Source organism: Musa acuminata, chromosome BXJ3-8 (genome assembly GCF_036884655.1).
Source record: "Musa acuminata AAA Group cultivar baxijiao chromosome BXJ3-8, Cavendish_Baxijiao_AAA, whole genome shotgun sequence".
NCBI classification, from domain to species: Eukaryota; Viridiplantae; Streptophyta; class Magnoliopsida; order Zingiberales; family Musaceae; genus Musa; species Musa acuminata.
Genome location: NC_088356.1, coordinates 44,112,212 through 44,132,945, shown reverse-complemented (window position 1 = coordinate 44,132,945; position 20,734 = coordinate 44,112,212). Strand labels below are relative to the sequence as shown.

Below are 20,734 nucleotides of genomic sequence, written 5' to 3'. Positions count from 1 at the left end.
TTGCTTTCTTTTTTTTCCTATGAAATGATCCATAAGTTAATTCAGTTCTGATATTTACACTATGTTAATAGTATTTTTAATAATATCAGAAAAAAAATATAATATAACAATATTATAATATAGTGTGTTCATATTGCATTATAGTGTTTTCTTATTGTTGCTGAAAATAAAATTATTATATTATAATATTTTTATATTGTGTTACAATTTTCTTAACATTACTGAAAACATTATAAGATATTATAGATAGTCTTTCCTTTGATGCATTTATAATTCAATCCGATACAATAAACGAACCGCATGACCTAAAATAATAGACTCATCTACAAACACCATTAAATTGCATCAAAAGTGAAACGAACGACACCTGTGATGTAATTTAATGAAATAAATATCAGATAAGGATGAATCCAATAAATTAAAAAACAAAACGTGGTCTAAATAGAGTTGCAAGCAAAACACGTGACTTTATTCCAAAAGTCTTCCCCCCATTCCTCCATATTTTATCCTTTTTCTTGTTATTATTCCAATTTAATCCTCTATGTAATTTAATTTATTTATAGGCCCTCTAAATCGTTATCATATATTTGAGATATTATAGCTGATTTTTCGTCATACGTTGAATTCAAGTCACATTTTATTTGCAACCATAGAGATAAAAAATAATTAAAATAAAATTTGAAGATTTAAAGATTTATATATTATTTAATATTTTCGAAGATTTGAGAAAAACAATATAAAATATATTTTTTATCTGGCAAACATTTAATAGACATGTGATGGAAAACGTGGCACAAAAACCACCCTTTTTTTTTCCTAAAGAAGAGCAATAAATTTCTACCTGTGCGTACGATACTCAAGCCATACCTAATTATAACTGGTCCCTGTCTGGATTTATATGGGTCCCACAAGCAGCAAAAGTAAGGTATAACTGGAGCAAATGTTCCGCCAGTAGCAAACAATTCGTGTTTAAGGTAATACCCTTCTCTGCAAACGACGATTCTCCCTCGCGGCGCGAGTTGTGACTCGCGAGATACCTACGTGGCGGACATCGAGTGGAAGAGTTTTGATGGTCCCCGACCTATCGGTTTCTCAATGTGCGACAACGCCGAGTGTCGTAATTTATGTCGTAGAAGTGGGACATATCGAGACACGATCTTCTAATTTAATGCATTATTTTTTGGCCTTTTCGGTGCTTCTTCCGCTCATTACTTTTTCTCCGCCACAGCTGCAAGGGAGGAAAACGAAGGAAGCGGAAGAGGAAGAGGAATGGCGGATCCTCTGGTGGCGCAGATCCCAGTGGAGAGCAGCGGAGAAGCCGAAGCCGAAGCCGAGGCGGAGAACACGGAAACCAAATCGGAGGAAAGCAACAGCAGCAGGTAGCTCTCCTGCTTCTTCTTCTTTGTTCGTTACCCGTTTCTCCTTCCCATACCCGAAGCAATTTTGTTCCCGAAAGAAACAACAAGATATTGTTTGAAATCATAGCGATCAAATCTTCTTCTTTCGGAGAATTTAAAGAAAAGATTAAAAACGATTATTTGTTTGGCATTTATCTTGGCTGGGGTTCTGATTTCTTCTGCAACGGATATCGTCTTCAACTTCGGGGTCTTAGGGATTTGTTGCTTAGCGTCTGTCAAAAGCTCTCACTTTGTGTTCCTTTGCTTGGCTTTTACGTCTGTGAGGATGTCGCGTGTGCCGATGCCGACGATGGCGAACCTGTTCGACCCCACGCAGCTCACCATCTTCTACAACGGAGCCGTCAATGTCTACAATGGAATTCCTTCTGAAAAAGTTTGCATTTTGATCTCCTATTTCTCCTTCCTTTCTTTTTCTTGTGTTTCGTTTTGCTTGAGAACTGGAAGTCTTTGAACTGACTCTTTGCTGAATCCTGAGATAGGCACAGGCCATAATGCTCATCGCTGCTGCTGCAGCTACGGCTCCAAATAAGATCAGCCCGACCACCTCTGCCACCACTGCGGGTTCGACAGTACTCACGAGAACTCTGTCACTGCAGAGCTCCTCTGTCTTCGTCACGGGAGCGGTGCCGCATGCCCAGATTGTTCTCAGTGCTAGCAGCCCCCTCTGCAAGCTTCAAGCTGGTTGGTTTCTTTTCTTTCCTTGGTCTGTGATCATGTGAAAGCTCTTCCTTTTATCTCTCTGGAATTGCTGATCAGTGTGGGGATTTGCCTGCGTGCAGAGCTCCCGATAGCAAGAAGGCACTCACTTCAGTGTTTCTTTGAGAAGCGCCGCAATAGGTAAATCTTGTCCTTCTGTTCCTCCCTTAGTACTCAAGCAAAGAGCAATATGGACTGGTATCTGCTATTTATGTATAAAGAAACGAAAGATGATGTTCATAATAAGTATACTACTAATGTTCTGATACTTAACTATGATGATTTCTTGAGAGACAGTTGTGTTTGTAATTGACTTTTTTCCCAGCCAAGTATTATAGATCATCAGTAAATTCAAAGGGAAGGATGAAATCAGATGTGAAGAAAAAGAAAATACAGCAGAAAAATCATTTTGATGTAGTTTGTTAAAGTAGAAGGAAGGATATCCTTTGAGTGTTAGTATTGTCACCAGGTTCTATCTGATACAAACAGGCATATACATGCATGCCTGTGCATGTGGATAGAGGTCAGAGGAAAAAAGAATGAAGTTGGAGTATCCACTGCAAATTTTGGGGATTAATGGATATTCGACCATAGCTATATGAATTATACCATGCCACAGTGGTGGGTACCCGGAAATTTATCATTGCATTCTAAACACAAAGAACAAAGTGGAAACTTCTCTAATAAAACATTAGCCGCGATTTATGTTCCTCTATATCTTTTACATCGCTCATTATAAAGCCTTCAGCCCTTGAAGGCCAGTATGAGTTTATAATGAGAAGTGATCACTACATGCTTAAAGATAATGATGTGTCTTAGATGGAAGCCTTCACAGACATCCTGTTTAAAATTTAAATATTAAAGTGGGACAACTGTCCTTTTAAGAAGCATCTCTAAGACTTTTAAGTTTCGAAAGATTCACACATGGTCACCCAGAAGAGGTAAAAGATGCAGATACATGTATGTATGTATGTATGCATATTTGCTTGTTTGTTTGTTTGTTTTTTGTGCATCAGTGCACACTCCATGTCTTTTTGATGATACAGATTAACTTGTTCTAATATTCAGTTTATGCCAGATATTAGCACCAATTAGCTTGGAATTTATTTCTACCAATAATGCATTTATCACAGATAAGGGGACCCCAAATCACTAAGTATATGGGAACTCTCTCATTGCCTAGTTTTTGTTCCCAAGTTATCTACATGAAACTATTGTTGTTTCCTCTAGGAAGGTCAGACTATATTGAGCTACATGTAGAAAAATTGATAACACAGATTTATTGTATCTGATCTTGATGTTCTTGTGGTTTAATCTTAGCTTATGTACTAAAATAAATAAATAGTATGAGGCACTGCTATTTTGCACCTAATTTTCTAGAACATTTTCTTCATCCTAGAATAATTTTAGTAGCTGAATGAAGAAACTATTTTATTCTTGCCATTCAATACTTTATTCTATAATAGGTTATTGCAATTCAGGGTTCTCTCTGAAATATTCTTATGGGTATCAGCCCTTTTTCCTTTTAGTTATAGAATATAATTGCTGTGTTAAGATGTTGAACAACATGAAACAGGGAGGCTTCTATTGAGGAAGATATTAAGCTAAATTTAAAAAAAAAAACCTCTGGGTTGAGATAGGGTAGCTGTTCCTCCAGTTGATTTAGTTGATGGTCCCATGATTGTGAGGATGAAAATGAGGTGGAACTCTTCAGCCTGAATGTATTTTCTGGCCACTTAAATACTGAAAACTTTGGTGAATGTGGCCTACAGTTTGTAATCCATGGACAGTCAACTGTGCTCGTTATGCCTGTTGTAATCCATGGCCTACAGGTTGAGTGGTTGACCAATAGAAGTACAGTGTGGTTCAAAACCTAAAACGCATGGAATCATGGTATATGAATCGTGTCTGATTCATCGGTGGTATCATGTGTTTTAAATCTGATTGACTTGCAAGGAACACACTTTTGCACTGCACAAGTGGACATAAAGCAACACTTACTGTTGTTTTGTGTCTCAATTATTAATAAATTTCCTGTGTATTTATTTTTCCACTGCATGTTTACCATCTTGTTTCGTTCTAATCTTTCATATTGGCCTTTGGTCTTACTGGACTAATTGTTGGTTTTCAGGTTGGCAAGCAAGGCACCTTATGCTTTGGCAAAACCATTGGAGGGGATAAAAATGGCCTCAGAGGAAAAGCTTACTTAAATGGGCTTATGGCCACTGACATCCAAACAGTCACGAGCTTCTACTTTGAAACTTATTAACCTAGTAGTATTTATAACCATGAACCTTTATGATCTCTCATGATTCCATGAACACTCTGCTATAATTGTTGTGTTGCCAGATTGATGTTTACGTGATGAAATGGCTCTTGTTTCCTAGAAAATGCATTGAACTTATGGATGCTATTATTGTTGAATCTCAAACAAATTAGTTTGATCTTTTCATGGCAGTAGAAACTTTGAACTAGCTTATGCACGATCAGTTGCTGAACCATAAAATTCTGGATACAGAACAGCTCATCATAAGAGCACAGTAAAAAATGTGTATTGTTCTCACTTTGCTGTGTTGTGAACCCTAGGAAGTTTGCTATTTTGAGATGGTATTCTCTCTCCTAAATTGCTCAGCATGTTCTTGACACGAGATAAATGTTTTATTCTTGTTTCTGTCTCTGCCAGGATGCCCAATTACACACAGCATATCTGCAGAACTCATTTCACAGCTCCTTTGAAGCTGAGCAATCCACAATGGGATGAAGAGTGGATTCTCCACGTCTCATAGGTGGAGACACGCAACCATGGTCGGACTTGCTTGCGGTCGCAGGAAATGTTCGCCGGGGGATCCGTTGCAACATCTTCTACAAGTTCCACCTTTGCAACCCCACCAAGATGCCCAGTAACGCCTCGAGTTGGCCAATCGTGGCCACGTGTTAATGCCTTTTCGTTTGGATTTACTTCCTGCTTTACGAAATCCAAAGTTACCGTATGCAATCCCCCACGATGAAGCCGGGGCAACCCGATCTACAGCCACGTGTAAAGGTCTAATAGCATTCGATCTTCGCAGAGAACAAAGCCTAAGTGATGGGAGTATGATAATTTGAGGCACGCATCGCACCAACTCAAATCTCCGGTCTCTCTCTGTCGCTCATCCTCCTCTCTCCCCGCTGCCGCCCACCCCACACTCACAGGGGGAAGAAGAGGAGGGGAAGAACGAAGGAGAAATTGAAGGACGCCGGCATTCTCGACTCATTTGTTTTCACGAGGTTGTAATCTGCTCTCTCTCTCTCTCGTCTTTTTCGTATCATGGAGTTTGTTGCCTCGTTTCTCTGTCGTGTTTGTAGGGTTTTCCGGCTCTTGTTTCTATTACTCCTTTTGGCAGACACCAACGTAATCCTTTGAAAGAGTCGCCGAGAAATGTCAGATTAGTCACTAGCTAGTGCGATTTCATCTCGTTGATGGGGCAAAGGAGTCGGTCGCTTTTGGCACTGGTGCGCCATTCCTGATGCTTTGGGCTAGAAAAAGAAGGTTCATTTTTTCCATTCATTAACACTGTGGCCCATGGATTTGACTCCAAATAGTCGGATAGACATAGCTTTATTGCTGTTGTTGTCATCGAGTCTATGATTTCTTGGAGTTGTTACAAATACAGTTCAGTGCAGGGGCAACTGGTGTCGATCACCTGAAGCTGATGGTTGTCTTTCGATTCTACCTTGGGAAGAACACTATCCTGGAAAACGGTGAAGTTGAGAAGTCTCGTCGGGAAGGATGGGAACAGAGTGAACCTACTGCTATGGACAAGAGCAGAAAAACGAATACAGGCAAATGAAAACTGCTGGACCCAGTTCATTCACTCCGGATGAGTCTGATGCATGGGGCAAATTGAAGTCTAATGGGAAGTCATGCTGACAAAATTGAGTGGCCTTACTGTATAAAAATAAGATTGTTTACATATTATTCATTATAATTAGTTAATTTTAATATTTATAATTTTTATATTTATGAAAGCAAATTAGTTTTTAGGTTTGAAGGGAAATAAAATTAGAAAGATAAAATCAGCGAATTTAGATGGATTTATTTATACACACGCACACAAGATTTTGCCTTTTTTTATTTTCTAAAATACAAACAAATAAAAGTAAAAATAAGGGTAAATACCAAACGGTACTTAAATGGTCAGCAGAGACCAGAACGCGTACGCCACAAACTCAATCCTGGCAATTATTCTTGTGACCAGTAAGACCCGAACTCCGGAGACTCGCACCCGTTTCCTTCACCGGCTGACGCCGCCCTCTGATTAGCGTTTGCCCCGGACCCCACCGGTGCAGTTTGACCCGTGCGTCTCGACCGCGGGTCGCCACCCAATAAAAAGAATTACACGGTCGGCCCCACCACCGCCATCACCTCACTGCGAAGAAACCGGACGAACACAGTCGATCGAGAAATAATGAGAATAAAAGAAATAAAAAAGAAGTAAAAATAAAAAAGGAAAGAAAGAATTGTTGAGTGCTGATTTGTTTTTATTTTTCCTTTTTCCCCCTCCCTTTCCGAGGAATTATTTCCCCTTCGCTCTCGATCGCCAACAAACCCTAGAAAGCGAGCAACGTAAGCGCAAGTAAAAAGAGGAGAGCGGAAGCGTGAAGCAGAAGGAGAAGGGAACAAGCGTGTCGCAAGGCCCGCGGAGGACCCCTCACCGATTCTTTTTCTTGATTGTTTCGATCCTTGATTCATACGGTCTTCGATCCCGGTTTCGTTCCTGCCTCCTCTTCATCCTTAGTTCGTCAGGGGCGCCTCGAAATCTGCTACATTGCTTGGATTTCGGCTTTTTATATTGCCCACACGCCCTCTTGGTCTCCTCTTGCCTTCTGATTCCCCCGGGTTCGAAGAAAAAGGTTTGTTTTGGCAATTACAAGTACTGAGTTTACTGCTCCTTATCGATTTGTACATTGCTGGTATCTTCTTTTCGGATTCCTCGGTGATTTTTCTCGTTGGGGTCACCCTTGATTCGTATCGCCCGGGATATTCTTTGATTCTAAGATTGAGGCGTATAGTTAGTGTTAAAGGTCTCATCTTTTTTATTCTGCTGCTCCTGGAATGTGTGGGAATTGGCATGTTAAAGCGAGAAGGCCTGCGGTCGTGCTCCTTACATCTCCGGACCCTTTGGAGTGATCACGCTTCTGCGATGGCTTTGAATAAGCTTTTCCCCTCGCCAAGTCGCGGGTATAGCCAGATGAGTGTGGCCAACGAACATGGAAGACTTCGTAGAAAGCATTTGGTTTGCATGGACATTGGTTCCAACAATAACTTGAGCATGAGGGGCTGCTCCGACCGCCATGACGGTGTCTCCAGAAGGGCAGATGAAGATATCCAGAAGGCTCATGTTGTGGGACCCCATCGCCATTTGGTTAATGGTTCCAAAATGGTTTTCTCGGAGGATATGGGGTTGAGTTTGGTGAATGGAGATGGATCATGCAAACATGGAAAACCTCTAGAATTCCCAGGCCATCTAAAATCTGAGAAATTGGCCGTCGCTGTTGATGTAGATGAAGGTATTTATCTCAAGTTCAAATTTCTGGTCTTGTTCCTGTTTATTGTTTGCCGGTTGGAGGTTCCCTTGATCTTAGTTGTGCTCTTTAGAAGTTCTCTAATTTTAGATCTATTATGTAGTCGATGGTCTCGTTTGGCATCTTTCCAACTGTGTAATCTACTAATCATTTGAGGTAGTAGTTTCTGCATAGTCCTTTTTTTGTGATCTTTGAACATGTTGAGACTCTTTCCCAGCTAGCATTGCCTAATGACTATGGATCTCGTAAAGAGTTGTTAGGAAGGAACTGGTTGAAAAGTGGCTTAAATTATACATCCATCAATTGATTAGTTGAAGGTGCTAGTTTGCTAGATAGCGATTTGTTAGATGCTAGTTTCCTGTAAGAATGAAAAGAATGGAGGCTTTTGTCGTCGTTTGTGCAAGTGTCAAAGATCTGAGTCCTGACAAGAAAATGAAGAAGGATTTTGAGTTGCATTTTTTTTTCACTTATGTAGTGCTTGCTTGGAATATAGCCGACATAGGAAATTATTTTTTGTCACAACTCCCTTTGCAGATTCTATGTTGGACTTATCTGTAAAAGCTAATGAATAATCTAGGAGCCGGTAACAATCGATGGAGTCTTGTGTGAATAATCAACAGCAACTAGAAGAAAATGATCATGAACAAGTTTTCAGTTGGAGTCTTTTTGTTGCCGCTTGTGGATGTGTGAATAATTGGCAGTAAATACAAGAAATTGAATATGGACAAATTTTTAGTTGGATTCCTTTCCACTTATGTTCAAAGCTTGTTCTCATATATTCAAGAAAGATCTTTTTTTTTTTAAGTTTCGCTTATAGATTCTTTATCTGCTAGAACATTGGGCTTATTTGCACAAGCTTACAACCTTATGCATATCATAGGAGGCATTGTTGCCACTGCTGCCTCATGCATTTTCAATCAATATGCAAAAACCATAGAGCATATCTTAGGATCAAAGAAGTCCCCAAGGAAGATATCATAATTTTATGGACATCTTAATTTGGTCCACACCTTGTAGCCATGGCTAACTTGAGTGATGAACCTGCTTTAGGATCTAAAAATTTAGCGGTTGGAAAGATTTAGTTAATTAGTTGGTTTATAAATTTGTGCATTATGAATTTGCTATATTAGTAATGGACGTTAGTGGTCAGATAGATTTAGCTAATTAGTTGGTTTATAAATTCATGCATTATCAATTTGCTATATTATTAATGGACATCTGTACAGAGGTCAATTTTATTTCTTGACATCCATCGGAGAGCATCTGGCTCTTGTATAAATTTGTTTTTAAAAAACTTGAAATGTTGCCTATGTTGGTTATGGATGGTCAAGAAATTGTGTTGCAGTTATATCCTTCTTTTTGTTCACATATTTTGTATTTTGTCACTTCTCAATCGATCAGCTACCATAATATTTGGTAACCTTATCTTATAAATCCAAGTAACTTTTCTGTAGCTGCAACTAATATAAGAACTCAGCTCTTAGATGTTCAGTTCTGGGATGAAGTTTCTTGACATTCCTGCTTTGTTGGTTTTCAGTTCTTGGAAGCTTTCTCTTAGCTCTAAACAAATTTATTGCTGATTGCTACTCCTCCAATCATTCTGTTTCGGAATATTATGTTTATGAATTTTACAAGGTATCAAGCTATCCTCATGTACTGATTTCAATTTGAGTTGATCTCATGGAAGCTTAACTTTAGTTGCTTCATGTGAGAAGTTCTAGTTTTCCTGTCAAGTTTGTTCTTATAGCTCTGCTCTTACTGATATGTGTGTGACTCAATCAACAGATATGGAAGTGTTCTCAAGCTGAAGGTATCTGGAAGACATTCTTCATTTTGTCATATTTAATTCCACATTCTTTGTGCTGTATATTATTTTGATTTGGAGCTATTTGACATGCTGCTTTATACAGTTTTGACATAACTTTTTTCATTTTGCAACGTATCAAATCTTTCCCCTTGGTTGTTTGTGGTAGCTAATATCCGTGTTCATGAGTTCTTCAAATCTTCTTATTTCAAAACGGGCATTTATCCCATCCCTGGTGCTCGACATGCTCTCGATAAATTATCAACTTTTTGTAACCTATCTGTGGTGACGTGAGTATAATTGATTCAGATCTCTTGTTTAAATCTTTGTAATTGAATTCTGCAGCTATCACAACCATACTGATTTAATGCTTTTGCGAACATGTACTCTGAACAGATCTCGGCAGAATGTTATCAAGGACCACACTCTTGAGTGGATTGAAAAACATTATCCTGGCTTATTTCAGGAGATCCATTTTGGTAACCATTTTGCGCTAGATGGAGTATCAAGGCCAAAATCTGAGATTTGCAGGTACATTAGATTATCAAGTCTAATGCTTACTACAGCTTAGATATGTCAGTTCTTGTTTAATAATCATTGTGATGTATAAAAACTTCCAAACGATGGAAAAAAGCTGGAGTATCCTAAATATTTTACTATCTAGCAATTGGACATGTCTGATCCAGGAAAACATTTTGTATGTGAACCTGAATAGTACATGTGTGTAGTGTAGTTTTTGATGCAAAGATTATGGTTGAGAAAATTAGTGTTGATTAGGGAAGGGGAGGTGCAGTTATGGAAAAAGATAGTACATGAAGGTAAATCTACAGTTACAAAGGATTGGTACTGACTGGGACACAGTGAGTAAGAGATGCCATGTTGTGGAATTATGCGGCTGTGCGTGAATGGTTTTGATGAGAAAGATTGAATAGAATGGGAAAGGCTTGCACGAGAAGCATGTCATGAGAGAGATAAACTGGTTATATTAATAATTCCTTGGAATCCCTCTATGTTAATTTGGGTAAGTCATTTTTGTGAGTTTGATGGGCATTTTGGAAAAAATTGTGGTAGATGGAATATTTATTTAAGTAGCATTGCTATTAAATGTTAGATTTGCTGCTTGAATATGCCCGCAGGCTTTTTTTTTTTCAATTAACTTGCAACTAGGATTCAACAAGTCAAAAGTAATTCAGTAGCTCCATAATATACCAGTAGGTTGTGCCTTCAACTTGTGTTTTATGAATTAGCTCTGAGTCTAGGAGTCTGTGGGCTAATGAACATCAGGAAACTCACTTCGGTCCTCTTCCCATCCAACTAGATATTTGATTAACAGGTATCTGGAGTGTTTTTTTCCCCTAGAATTTTTTTTTTTGGCAGAAGTTGCTTTAGAAGGAAACAAAAATATGTTTTCTTCAATAACAAATTATTTCCAGATTAGAATCACTAGAGTGGTATTCCCTTGTTTTGAGTTTTTTTTTCCCCTCATCTACTTGAAAGTCTTTCTTCGCAATTTTCAGATTAAAAAATTTTCCATCCTGTTTTGATGGAGTTGCTCTCTGCAGATCTCTGGGAGCCCATGTTCTGATCGACGACAACCCAAAATATGCTCTTGAATGTGCAGAAGTTGGCATCAGGGTCCTACTCTTCGACTACCATAATTCATACCCATGGTGCAAGGCAGGTTCAGCAACTTCACATCCAATGGTGACCAAGGTGCATAACTGGCAAGAAGTAGAACAGCAGCTGTTTTCATGGATACCGACGTGAGAGACACTCAAGATTTATGGCTCACACTCGGCGAACTACTACATTTACCCTCTAATGAGGGGCCTGATTCATTCTTAGCAGGTTATTTAGGTGTATTTAGAAGGATGAAGGGTTTCTAGTAGGCCCCTTTGTTTAGAGTAAGAAAAGAGAAGGAAAATGTGATCAAGTGTGGTTAATCATTTTTTAAGGTCTGATGGAAAACAAAAGGTTTAAGACTGTACATACATAGATAGAGCAACTTACACAATGGATACCAATTTGTTGAGCACTATCACGGTTATTTCATCCAACACTATTTATATCTCATATGTAATGCATCACTAGATGTGGCAGTTTCACCACTGGAACTAGAAATTTTTTCCCCTTTCAAAAAAAAAAAACTAGTTTTTTCAGTACTTGATTTGTATCTGTTCAGCCTGTGAATTGTTGTTAGGTTGGTAGTTTAGAAATGTCATCAATTAACCAGCGATGGAATGATTGACATCTTTTTTGTATCCATGTAAAAGATGGGAGACTCGAACATTATGGGAGCAGTTTTAGGGTCATACTTTTTGATATTTTTCAAAGGTCATCCTTTGTTTCATATAATTCTTGAAATATGCTTGAGAAGGTAATCATGTTAGGAACGGCACTAAGAGGGGGAGGTGAATTAGTGCAGCAAGTAAGAAGGTTTACGGTTAGTAAATTGCTCAAATGAAATATAAATCATATTTTCATAATGGTTTGGTCGTTGTGACCTACATCCACTCTACTGATTCCTCTTTTATCGAGGCCATCGGCATCTACTATCGGTCTTCCTTCAATAGGCGAAGATCAATCACTTTTTACAGCTCTTTCTCCTTTTACCGGGTTTAGGAGATAACCCTTAAACCCCCACTTACTCCTCTCTCAAACTATTCTAACACTTAGAAGAAGGAGAGGAGTTGCTAGGCGGTACTACCGTTAGTGTTAGTCTGACACTGCACTAGGCGGTACCATCGCCTGACACCCTGTGTTGGACGGTACCACCGCCCAGACTGGAGGTACCATCACTTGATAGCATCTCGGAGATTGTGTCTATGTGGTACCACCACCTAAACCGATGGTACCACCGCCTGACATAATCTCGAAAACTGTGCCACGACGGTACGATCTCTTGGGTCACTGTTTGGGCCATTCAACACAGTCCTTGCATTGGCCCAATTGGCCCCTAATTGGATTGGCCCAATTCCAATCCCAATTATGTGCTAACTACCAATTCTAAGACATTTACTAAGCTAAACAAGTCCGTAAGTCTAGTTTTCTTCCGGTGAGCTTCCGGCGATCTCTCGGCAATGTTCCAGCGGACTCCCGGCAAACTCCTGGACTTCACGACGATTTTCTTGGCGAGTTCCAACGAGCTTCTTTGGCAAGCTCCTAGACTTATCGGTCAGTTCCAGTAGGGCTTCCGACGAACCCTTGAACTCCCAACGAAATCGCGTTTTTGACTCTAAGACTTCATTTTGCTTTATGCATTGCTATCGTAGTTAATCCTGCACACATAAAAACATACTTCGATCTAGATAATTATTACTAAGCATGAATCATGTTGTCCGGCATGTCATTGGTCCATCGACGCTTCGTCCGATTCTTCGACGCTTCGTCCGATTCTTCGACGCATCGTCTTCTATTGCCGCCTATTGCTCAATCGGCCAATTGACCTCCGCAACTTTAATATCCTTGGCGTAATATCCGCTTTTCTTGGCTCGATGTCCGAAGCCTTCCGTCGATACGTCGACCGATCCTCCGGCTCGACGTCTAATCTTCTGATATATTTTTCACCGGCCCAACATGATTTTTTCTACTTTAATTGTCTCATCTTGATCGAAGCTTCATGCGTCATTCAAAACGCAGATTAAATCATAAATACCATCGATTAATTTCATCATCAAAATCCGAGATTCAACAAATCAATGAATTATTCGATTGTAGTGTTTTCGGTGGAGGTGTTAAAAACACCTTAATGATAGAAGTTTTTTTGTTTAATTATTTTTGTATATGAACTATTTCCTATTGGGTCTTTGAGTATTTTTACTACAGTAATTATACTTTTAAATATACTTACAAGGTTTTGTTAGAGAATATAAAAATATTATAATTAACACTATAAATCTTATATAAGAGGGATCGGACTCCTTCATCTTATATAATTAACACTATAAATATTATAATTAACACTATAATTAACACGATATCTTTAGTTGTCTTGAAATAAATCTCTTTTGAGTAAAAAATATGAAGGGGGCATCTCTAAGAAAAAAATATAAAAAAATATTTTTCTTCGAGAATCCATCAATCTATATGTATCATTATAATTTCTGATTTTACTATTTAAATTTTAAATAATACGGTTTAAATAAAAAATCAAAATCGAATTATCCAAGATCTAATTTTTTATTTATTTTTAAATAAAAAAAAATAAATAATAATTTTATTTTTAAAATTTGAATAATGACTTAAAATAAGTTGATATAAAAATTATTAATCAAACTAAATGACTCTATTAAGATTTAAACCTAATTTAATTGACATTAAACTTAAGGATTTAATCATAATATTGTAAACCTTATTTTTATTTTTATTTTTTTATTTTTTTTATCATATTTAACTAGTTTGAAATTGGAATCGATCGATTCAGAATCGAAACTATTGATTCTCCAAAATCAAGAATTGAAATCAAACCGTCTGAAATAGTTTTGATTCGTTTTCGAATCGATTAATTATTCATTTTGATTGTGATTTGATTTGAACTGAATCGCTATTCGGGCTAATTAAGCTACACCTTGAGTATGGATCTTAATCGTTAATATGATTTATTGTATTGTATCATTTTAAATTTAAATTTATCATTAGCATATATCCATTCTTTTAATAAATCTTAATAAGATTATTATTATTATTATTTCAGATATTGAAATTCGACTTAACATGAATACTTTTTTTAAGATAATCGCTTCCACGATGAATTAATTATATTTTTGGTTGAATTAATTATATTTTTAATTACTCTTTTTATTCGGATTAATTACCGTAGCGTACGTCAACAGCAATAAAATTCTCCACCCGTTGACCGGCGTTGACGCCGACCCGCCGCGAAGCTCCCACCGCCACCGCAAGACTCCGTATGAGAGCAGGGGGCGGTCGTCGTCGATTTGGTGCCCCCTCGGTCGCCGGCGGCGGCGGCGGCGACCAAGTGGATGGGAAGAACGAGGACGACGCAGGGTGGTGCTTTCGGATTCGTGCGCAAACCTTTCGCCAGGATCCGCTCGCCGGAGAAGCGTGGTCTTTTTCGGAGCAGTTCCGGGTCAGCTCACCGGCCGTGCTCATGATAGTCACACAATTCGAAGGGCAGTCGCCCGTGTCGGTAACGACACCGGAGTTACTGGCATGCTGATATCAATTGTACGTAGACGGAAAGCAATCAAAGCACATAACACGGCTCGATTTGATCTCCCAACTCATTGAAATTTGTCGTAGATATCATATTGTGAGGGCTTTTCTTCATATCCGATCACGCAGTTCCTCTCAAATGGATATCACTTAATAGAGAGAAGGATAGGGATAGATTAGATAGCTTCGCTTGCTGTGGATTACTCGTTGTTGAGACCCAAGCTAACAGGTGCGCCCATCTTTGAGATCCAATCGTCTCCCTGTATGAACGGTCCAGCGGTGTAAGCGCTGGCCTCGTCCTGGCTGATGACCTTGAAGCCGGCCCAGTGCACCCGCTTCGAGGTGTCGGCGCCGGGGCCCTTGTTGTTGTACTCGGCGTAGGACAAGGTGTCGAGCGCGAAGCTTCCCTCCCATGGCGTGTACCCTTCTGGCTCTATGAAGTCGCCGATCTCCGACTCCATGATGATGGTGTTGGAGAACTCCTGCCACGGGCGGCCGAGGTAGCTGCGTAACTTGGGTTTGGCATCTGCGAGGGCGGGGATGGCGACGATGCGGCAGTTTTGGATGACGAATCCGGTGGACTCTTGGAGGACGCTGCGGCCCTGGGCGAGCACGATGTTCTGCTGGTTGTTGAGGGGTCGGCGCACGGTCAGAGTGCAGTGCTGGAAGACGGCGGAGGCGTCGCCGAAGATGAAGTCGATGGTGCCGCTGATGAGGCAGTCGCGGTAGAACTGACGGTGGCTGTGGGCGTACAGGGTGTCCTGGTACGCCTCCATGCGGCACCGGAGGAAGATGGCGCGGTCGGCCTGCACCCGGAGCGCCACCGCCTGGTGTTTGTTGGCCCCCGCCGTGTTCAGGAATGCCATGTCCACCGCCATGAACCCATCTCCGATCGCAGCTACCAACAAGCCAATACCAACCAGCTCAATTCCTCTGCATCCCATTCCCCGTTCCCGGCAAACGTGTTGTCGTTCTACTTACCAAAGGTGGCGGTGTGATAGGTCTTCACGCCATCAATAAAGTTCTTGCTCCCTGTAACAATCGTCTTCTGTTCACCATCACCATACATGGTGATGTTCCACGTATTCTTGTCCACCGCCACTGTCTCCTCGTACACTCCCTCCTTTACATAGATCACATACCTTCACAGAATGTACATGTGTGTTTAGTCCGTATATAGATGGAGGTGTAAGCCATGATTGTAGCATTACTCTGCCGAGGTTGATCACGACGTACCTTCCGTTAAGTAATTTCTTTGGTGCCTTAGCGAGTGCCCCCGATATGGTGGTGAAGTCTCCGCTTCCATCCTTGGCGACCGTAACATTGGGCGTTAATTCAGGCGTGGCAGGAGTCTGGAGGAGCCTCCGGTCGCCGTGGGACACCCATGAAGGATTGCCGTCCACGTACCATTCCGGCTCCGCGGGCTCTTCTTCGAGGAGACGACGGCTGAAGCCGGCGACCTGAATGAGAGTGAGGAAGGAGGATATCTTCCCCACGATGGCCAAAGCATTGCTCGTGATTTCCTTGGCGGACTTCATCGCGGCCTGCATCTTGGACTTGAGCTTCCCTTCAGGGAAGCCGTCGATGCACGTCTGCTGGTAGGCGACCACGGCGCTCAGCCAGTTCTTCAGCTCAGGGATTTGCTTCGGGAGCTGCTTCAGGTGGTGCTCGTCGATGTGACTCAGCGTTTTCGCAAGCTCATCGACGGCATACTGGTGCATCTCCTTGCAGTCCGCAATGGCGGCCTTCACCTCGGGGTCGTCGGACTTGATCGAGTCGGAGCGGTTGAAGGCCTTGGCGACCCCGTCGACGACGGCTAAGACGGCAGCCCTCACCAGGTCCTTGGGCTTCGAGCTATCGTTGACGTACTTACTCAGGCTCGACTCGCAGGAGCTCTTGTAGTCGGTCGGTGAACAGATCACCTCAATGGCGGACGTGGTACGGAAATGCGACGTCGACTCCAAGCCGCCGTCAGAAGGGCTGGTGCTCGACTCGTCCGCCTCGGAGTTGTACTGAACGGTGGCGACTCCGACCACGGCAAGGATCAGCATGACGGAGGCTGTTAAGCCAACCATCACGAAGCGGTTCTGTTTCTTCTGCCGCCTTTCGTCACTCCCGGGCTCCGACGCCGACCCAAAATCTCGTGAGGTAGACATGGCCGCGACAGACCGCAGAGACCTCGTGGATCAGACTCCTTCCTTCCTGCCTCCCTTCCTCGCTGCCCGATGCCTTATAGAATGGCGAGGGAGGGTCAAAGAAGAAAGCGCAACGCAGACTTCTTCGTCGGGAAAGAGTGGCCGGGAGAGGATCGAGGAGTTCGTTTCGATAAGACTTATTATAGCTTGTTGTAGATGACTTATTGCAAGAGTGCGGTCCTCCATCCATGTCGCACGCTTGGCGATCGGTAGGAAGAGGAAGACTTGTCATGAACAAAATTTGGCACGTGACATAAAAGAACAATGCAAAAAAAATTTGTTGATGAAAGTTGATGCTTGTAAGTTTAGGGAGTGATTTAGCTCTCAAAATAACCATATATACAACTTTTTGATGAGCTTCATCTCTTGTTTTTATATAATAACCCTAATAATTTTATATTTTTTTACTTACTTTAATAATTATTATAACACTTCGATTTAGTTCAATATCGAAAGTACATATAGATTGAGATTATGAGATTATCTTGTAAAAGTCAAGAGATTATACTATTGTTAACTTAGATTTAAGAATCTTGGGTTAGTAGTTTCAAAGTTAATAAATTAGTTATCCTATCAAAAATCATGACAAATGATATTAGAGTCAGTCCATTGGGCGATAACAAGTATATGTTAAGACTTTCATATTTGAATATTATTTATTGTATTCATCAGTAAAAACCTTATCCAAACTCATAAAATAATAGATATAATAAAAATTATATTTTGGTAAAAACTACTACATTGATCATTGTTGGAGACAAAATAATTTTTTATTTATAAGACCTAGCCAATATTTTTAAAATAAAATAAATTTAATGCATAAATAATCATTTATAAACTTTTTTGTTACCTCTTTTCATGGCTTGTTTACCTTTTGACATTATATCTTCATAAACTAATTTCTATTGAGTCCTATGGATATATGTTATTTATATCATGGTTAAATATAATTTTAGATCTTGTCATGAGATATAACATGATCGTAGTCATTAATATTCCTATGACTTCTACTCTAACATGTAGCTATATTTATACTTATTTATAATTAGTTAATGGTAATCTTTTTACATTATAATTATTCACGATCCAATATAATTATTAGTTATGCTTATGCATCTATTATAAAAATATATTCAAATGTATTTTGCTTCCAAAAGTATGATAATGTATTTTATATTAGCAAGTTATGATATAAAATACATATAAAGATTAAACTTTGCAAATTATATAACCGTAAATAAAGTATTTGATATCTATACATATTTTGAATGGATAAAAAAATTATATATTTTAAATAAAATATATATTTATCATAAATTTTACTACTATATGAATCATAATGTTTATTGAACTACTTTTTATTTGTTTATTAATTTTTTAGATTTAAGAAGTAGCTCATTTTTATGGTATAAAGAACAATTTAAGTTTTGAACACTATTGTACATATATATATATATATATATATATATATATATATATATATATATATATATATATATATATTATAGTTGGATTAGAATGTTAGGAACTTTTAAAGAATCATTGAATCTGTCAAGTAGGTTATGAATAGCGGATTGAGAGATTGTAATAAGGGTTTTCTAGTTTTGAAGATTCTTTATTCTTATTGATATTCTGTTTTATGATTTCTTGATACCTACTATCTTCTTGAGAGATTTCTTATTAAGGTATTAGAACTTTTTGATTTTTAATATGGTATTAGAATGAGTTTGATCTTCAAAGACTTACAGAAGCTAAGAGTTTGCCAAGAGAGCAATAGGTAATGTAGTACTTATCATCCCATCAAAGTCTTATTAGATCTTGTTAGAGAGAAAAATAACATTATAGAGAAAGAAATAAGACTACATAGAGAGAGAAAAAATAGTATTGTAGAAAGAGAAAAACCCTATTGTTAGAATGAGAAATGAGAGAGAGAGAGAGAGAGAATCTAAAGAGAGAAACTCTAGAGAGAGAAAATTTAAGGAGAGAGAATATGATAGTTTGTTTGCTTAAAATTAAGAATAAATATACTGTTTGTGAATTTTATGTTTTTACAAAATAATACAAAATTTTCTTTCGGACAAGTTAATCTTGGAGAGCTAAAGAACAATTATAACCTATATATGCAAATATTTGTATACCTATATAAACTATCTCAAAAGTAAATATTTTTGATTATTTATAGATGATTGCAAGGATGGTATAAGTGTACTATTTGAAAGAAAAAACTAAAGTCTTCTTTGGTTTCAAAAGTTTCAAAGCATATGCAAGAAAAATAAAATGATTGTTTTATTAAAACTCTATGTACTGATAAAGAGGATGAATTTATTTTTAAAGAATTCTTTATGTTTTACAAGAATATAAGTATTCATAGAAATTTGACTACAAATTATATCCCCTAGAAAAACAGAATAGTAGAGTAGAAGAATTAAGTTGTGGTTGAGATTGCCATATGTATGCTTAAAGAAAAATTGTACCAAACAAGTTTTGGAATGAAGCTATCAATATGATAATATATTTATTAAATTATTTTATTACCAAAGTACTAAAAGAAAAAACATACTATGAAGCATGATTAAATAGAAAATCAGATATAACTCGCTTAAAAGATATTTGATTGTGTTGTTTATTTTCATATTTTTACATTAAAAAAGAGCAAACTTGATGATAAAAGTGTTAAATGTGTCGAGTATAGTAACGAAATAAAAGGTTTTAGTTTTATGATCTTAACTAAGAAATTAATCATAAGTAGTGATATTATTTTTAGTAAAGAAGAAGTTTGAAATTCTAAAGCGGATGATTTAATAGTTGTAGGAGAAGGAGTTGATAAGGCGCATGACACATTTGCTATTGTTAATACTTCACCCAAATCTTATCATATTTGAAATAATTCTAATTTAAATAATTTTAGTGATATTAAAACACCTCTAAGAAAATTTCATAGTCTTTCATAGATATATTAGATGATTTTGCATGTTTTGTTTTGGAACATACTTGTTTTGAAGTTGTAGCTTAAAAAGAAGAATAGGTATAAGCAATGAATGATAAATTATAAGCTATTGAAAAAAAATAAAACTTTGAAGTTTTAAGATTTGCTCCTAGGAAAAAAATAATTAAACTCAAGTAGTTATACAAGTCAAAATTTAATATTGATGGCTCGCTATAAAAACATAAAGCCCGTTCAGTTATAAAGGGTATAGCCAAATTCGTATCGATTTTTTTAAAAAAAAATTTCTAATCATTAGAATTGATATAATTAGAATAGTATTTGTATTGGTAGCCAAAAAAGATGACATATTTATCAATTTGATATTAATTAGTCTTCTTCAATAGAAAGTTACTGAAAAGATTTATGTAAGGTAGCTTGAAGGATTTGAAATTAAAGAATAAGAAGATAAAGTCTATAAATTAGATAGAGTATTATATGGTTTGAAACAGGCGTCAAGGATATAGTACAATAGAATTAATAAGTATTTTCTTTAATATAATTTTTAAAAAAATTTAAGTGAGCCAAATTTATATATAAAAGCTTATAGTATGAAAATTCTTATTATTTGATTATATATGGATGATAGAATTCATATTAAAAATTCACTAGATATACTTATTGAATTTAAGAAAAATTTGAAATGACTCATATGAGGCTTTTACATTATTTTCTAGGAATAAAAATTATTCAAGATTCAAATGAAATTTTCTCGTGCCAAGAAAAATATGCTAAAGATTTGTTAAAAAAGTTTTATATGACAACTTATAAGCTCCAATGAATATAAATGATAAACTTATACTCGAGTGACTAATTTGTAACAATATGTTGATATTTTTTATAGCTCAAAATGTTATCTCATAATTTTTAACTTGGCTCACTTAAATATGATAGCTCA

General features: G+C 37.9%; 3 protein-coding genes across 4 annotated transcripts; 2 read left to right on the top strand and 1 right to left on the bottom strand.

Moving 5' to 3' along the window:
* Positions 1–1,195: 1,195 nt before the first annotated feature.
* LOC103995177 (protein TIFY 3) lies at positions 1,196–4,566 on the top strand. The gene is made up of 5 exons (XM_009415709.3): positions 1,196–1,379; positions 1,683–1,791; positions 1,898–2,099; positions 2,198–2,255; positions 4,246–4,566. The coding sequence occupies exons 1-5, from the start codon at positions 1,270–1,272 to the stop codon at positions 4,322–4,324; spliced, it is 558 nt and encodes a 185-aa protein (XP_009413984.2). The 5' UTR covers positions 1,196–1,269; the 3' UTR covers positions 4,325–4,566.
* Positions 4,567–6,558: 1,992 nt separating this feature from the next.
* LOC135645902 (uncharacterized) lies at positions 6,559–11,642 on the top strand. 2 transcript variants are annotated; one of them, XM_065164798.1, is made up of 7 exons: positions 6,559–7,007; positions 7,235–7,664; positions 9,217–9,314; positions 9,465–9,489; positions 9,653–9,773; positions 9,880–10,014; positions 11,046–11,642. In XM_065164798.1, exons 2-7 carry the CDS (start codon positions 7,298–7,300, stop codon positions 11,248–11,250), a joined length of 951 nt encoding a protein of 316 aa, XP_065020870.1. In that variant the 5' UTR covers positions 6,559–7,007; positions 7,235–7,297; the 3' UTR covers positions 11,251–11,642. The 2 variants fall into 2 exon arrangements, with proteins under 2 accessions (XP_065020870.1, XP_065020869.1); XM_065164797.1 differs by having other exon boundaries at positions 6,560–7,664.
* A 3,084-nt stretch (positions 11,643–14,726) lies between these two features.
* On the bottom strand, positions 14,727–16,876 carry LOC135645194 (pectinesterase-like). Its single transcript, XM_065163348.1, has 3 exons — positions 15,895–16,876; positions 15,640–15,800; positions 14,727–15,556 (listed from the first exon to the last, which is right to left on the bottom strand). The coding sequence occupies exons 1-3, from the start codon at positions 16,812–16,814 to the stop codon at positions 14,859–14,861; spliced, it is 1,779 nt and encodes a 592-aa protein (XP_065019420.1). The 5' UTR covers positions 16,815–16,876; the 3' UTR covers positions 14,727–14,858.
* Between the last annotated feature and the right edge of the window lie 3,858 nt (positions 16,877–20,734).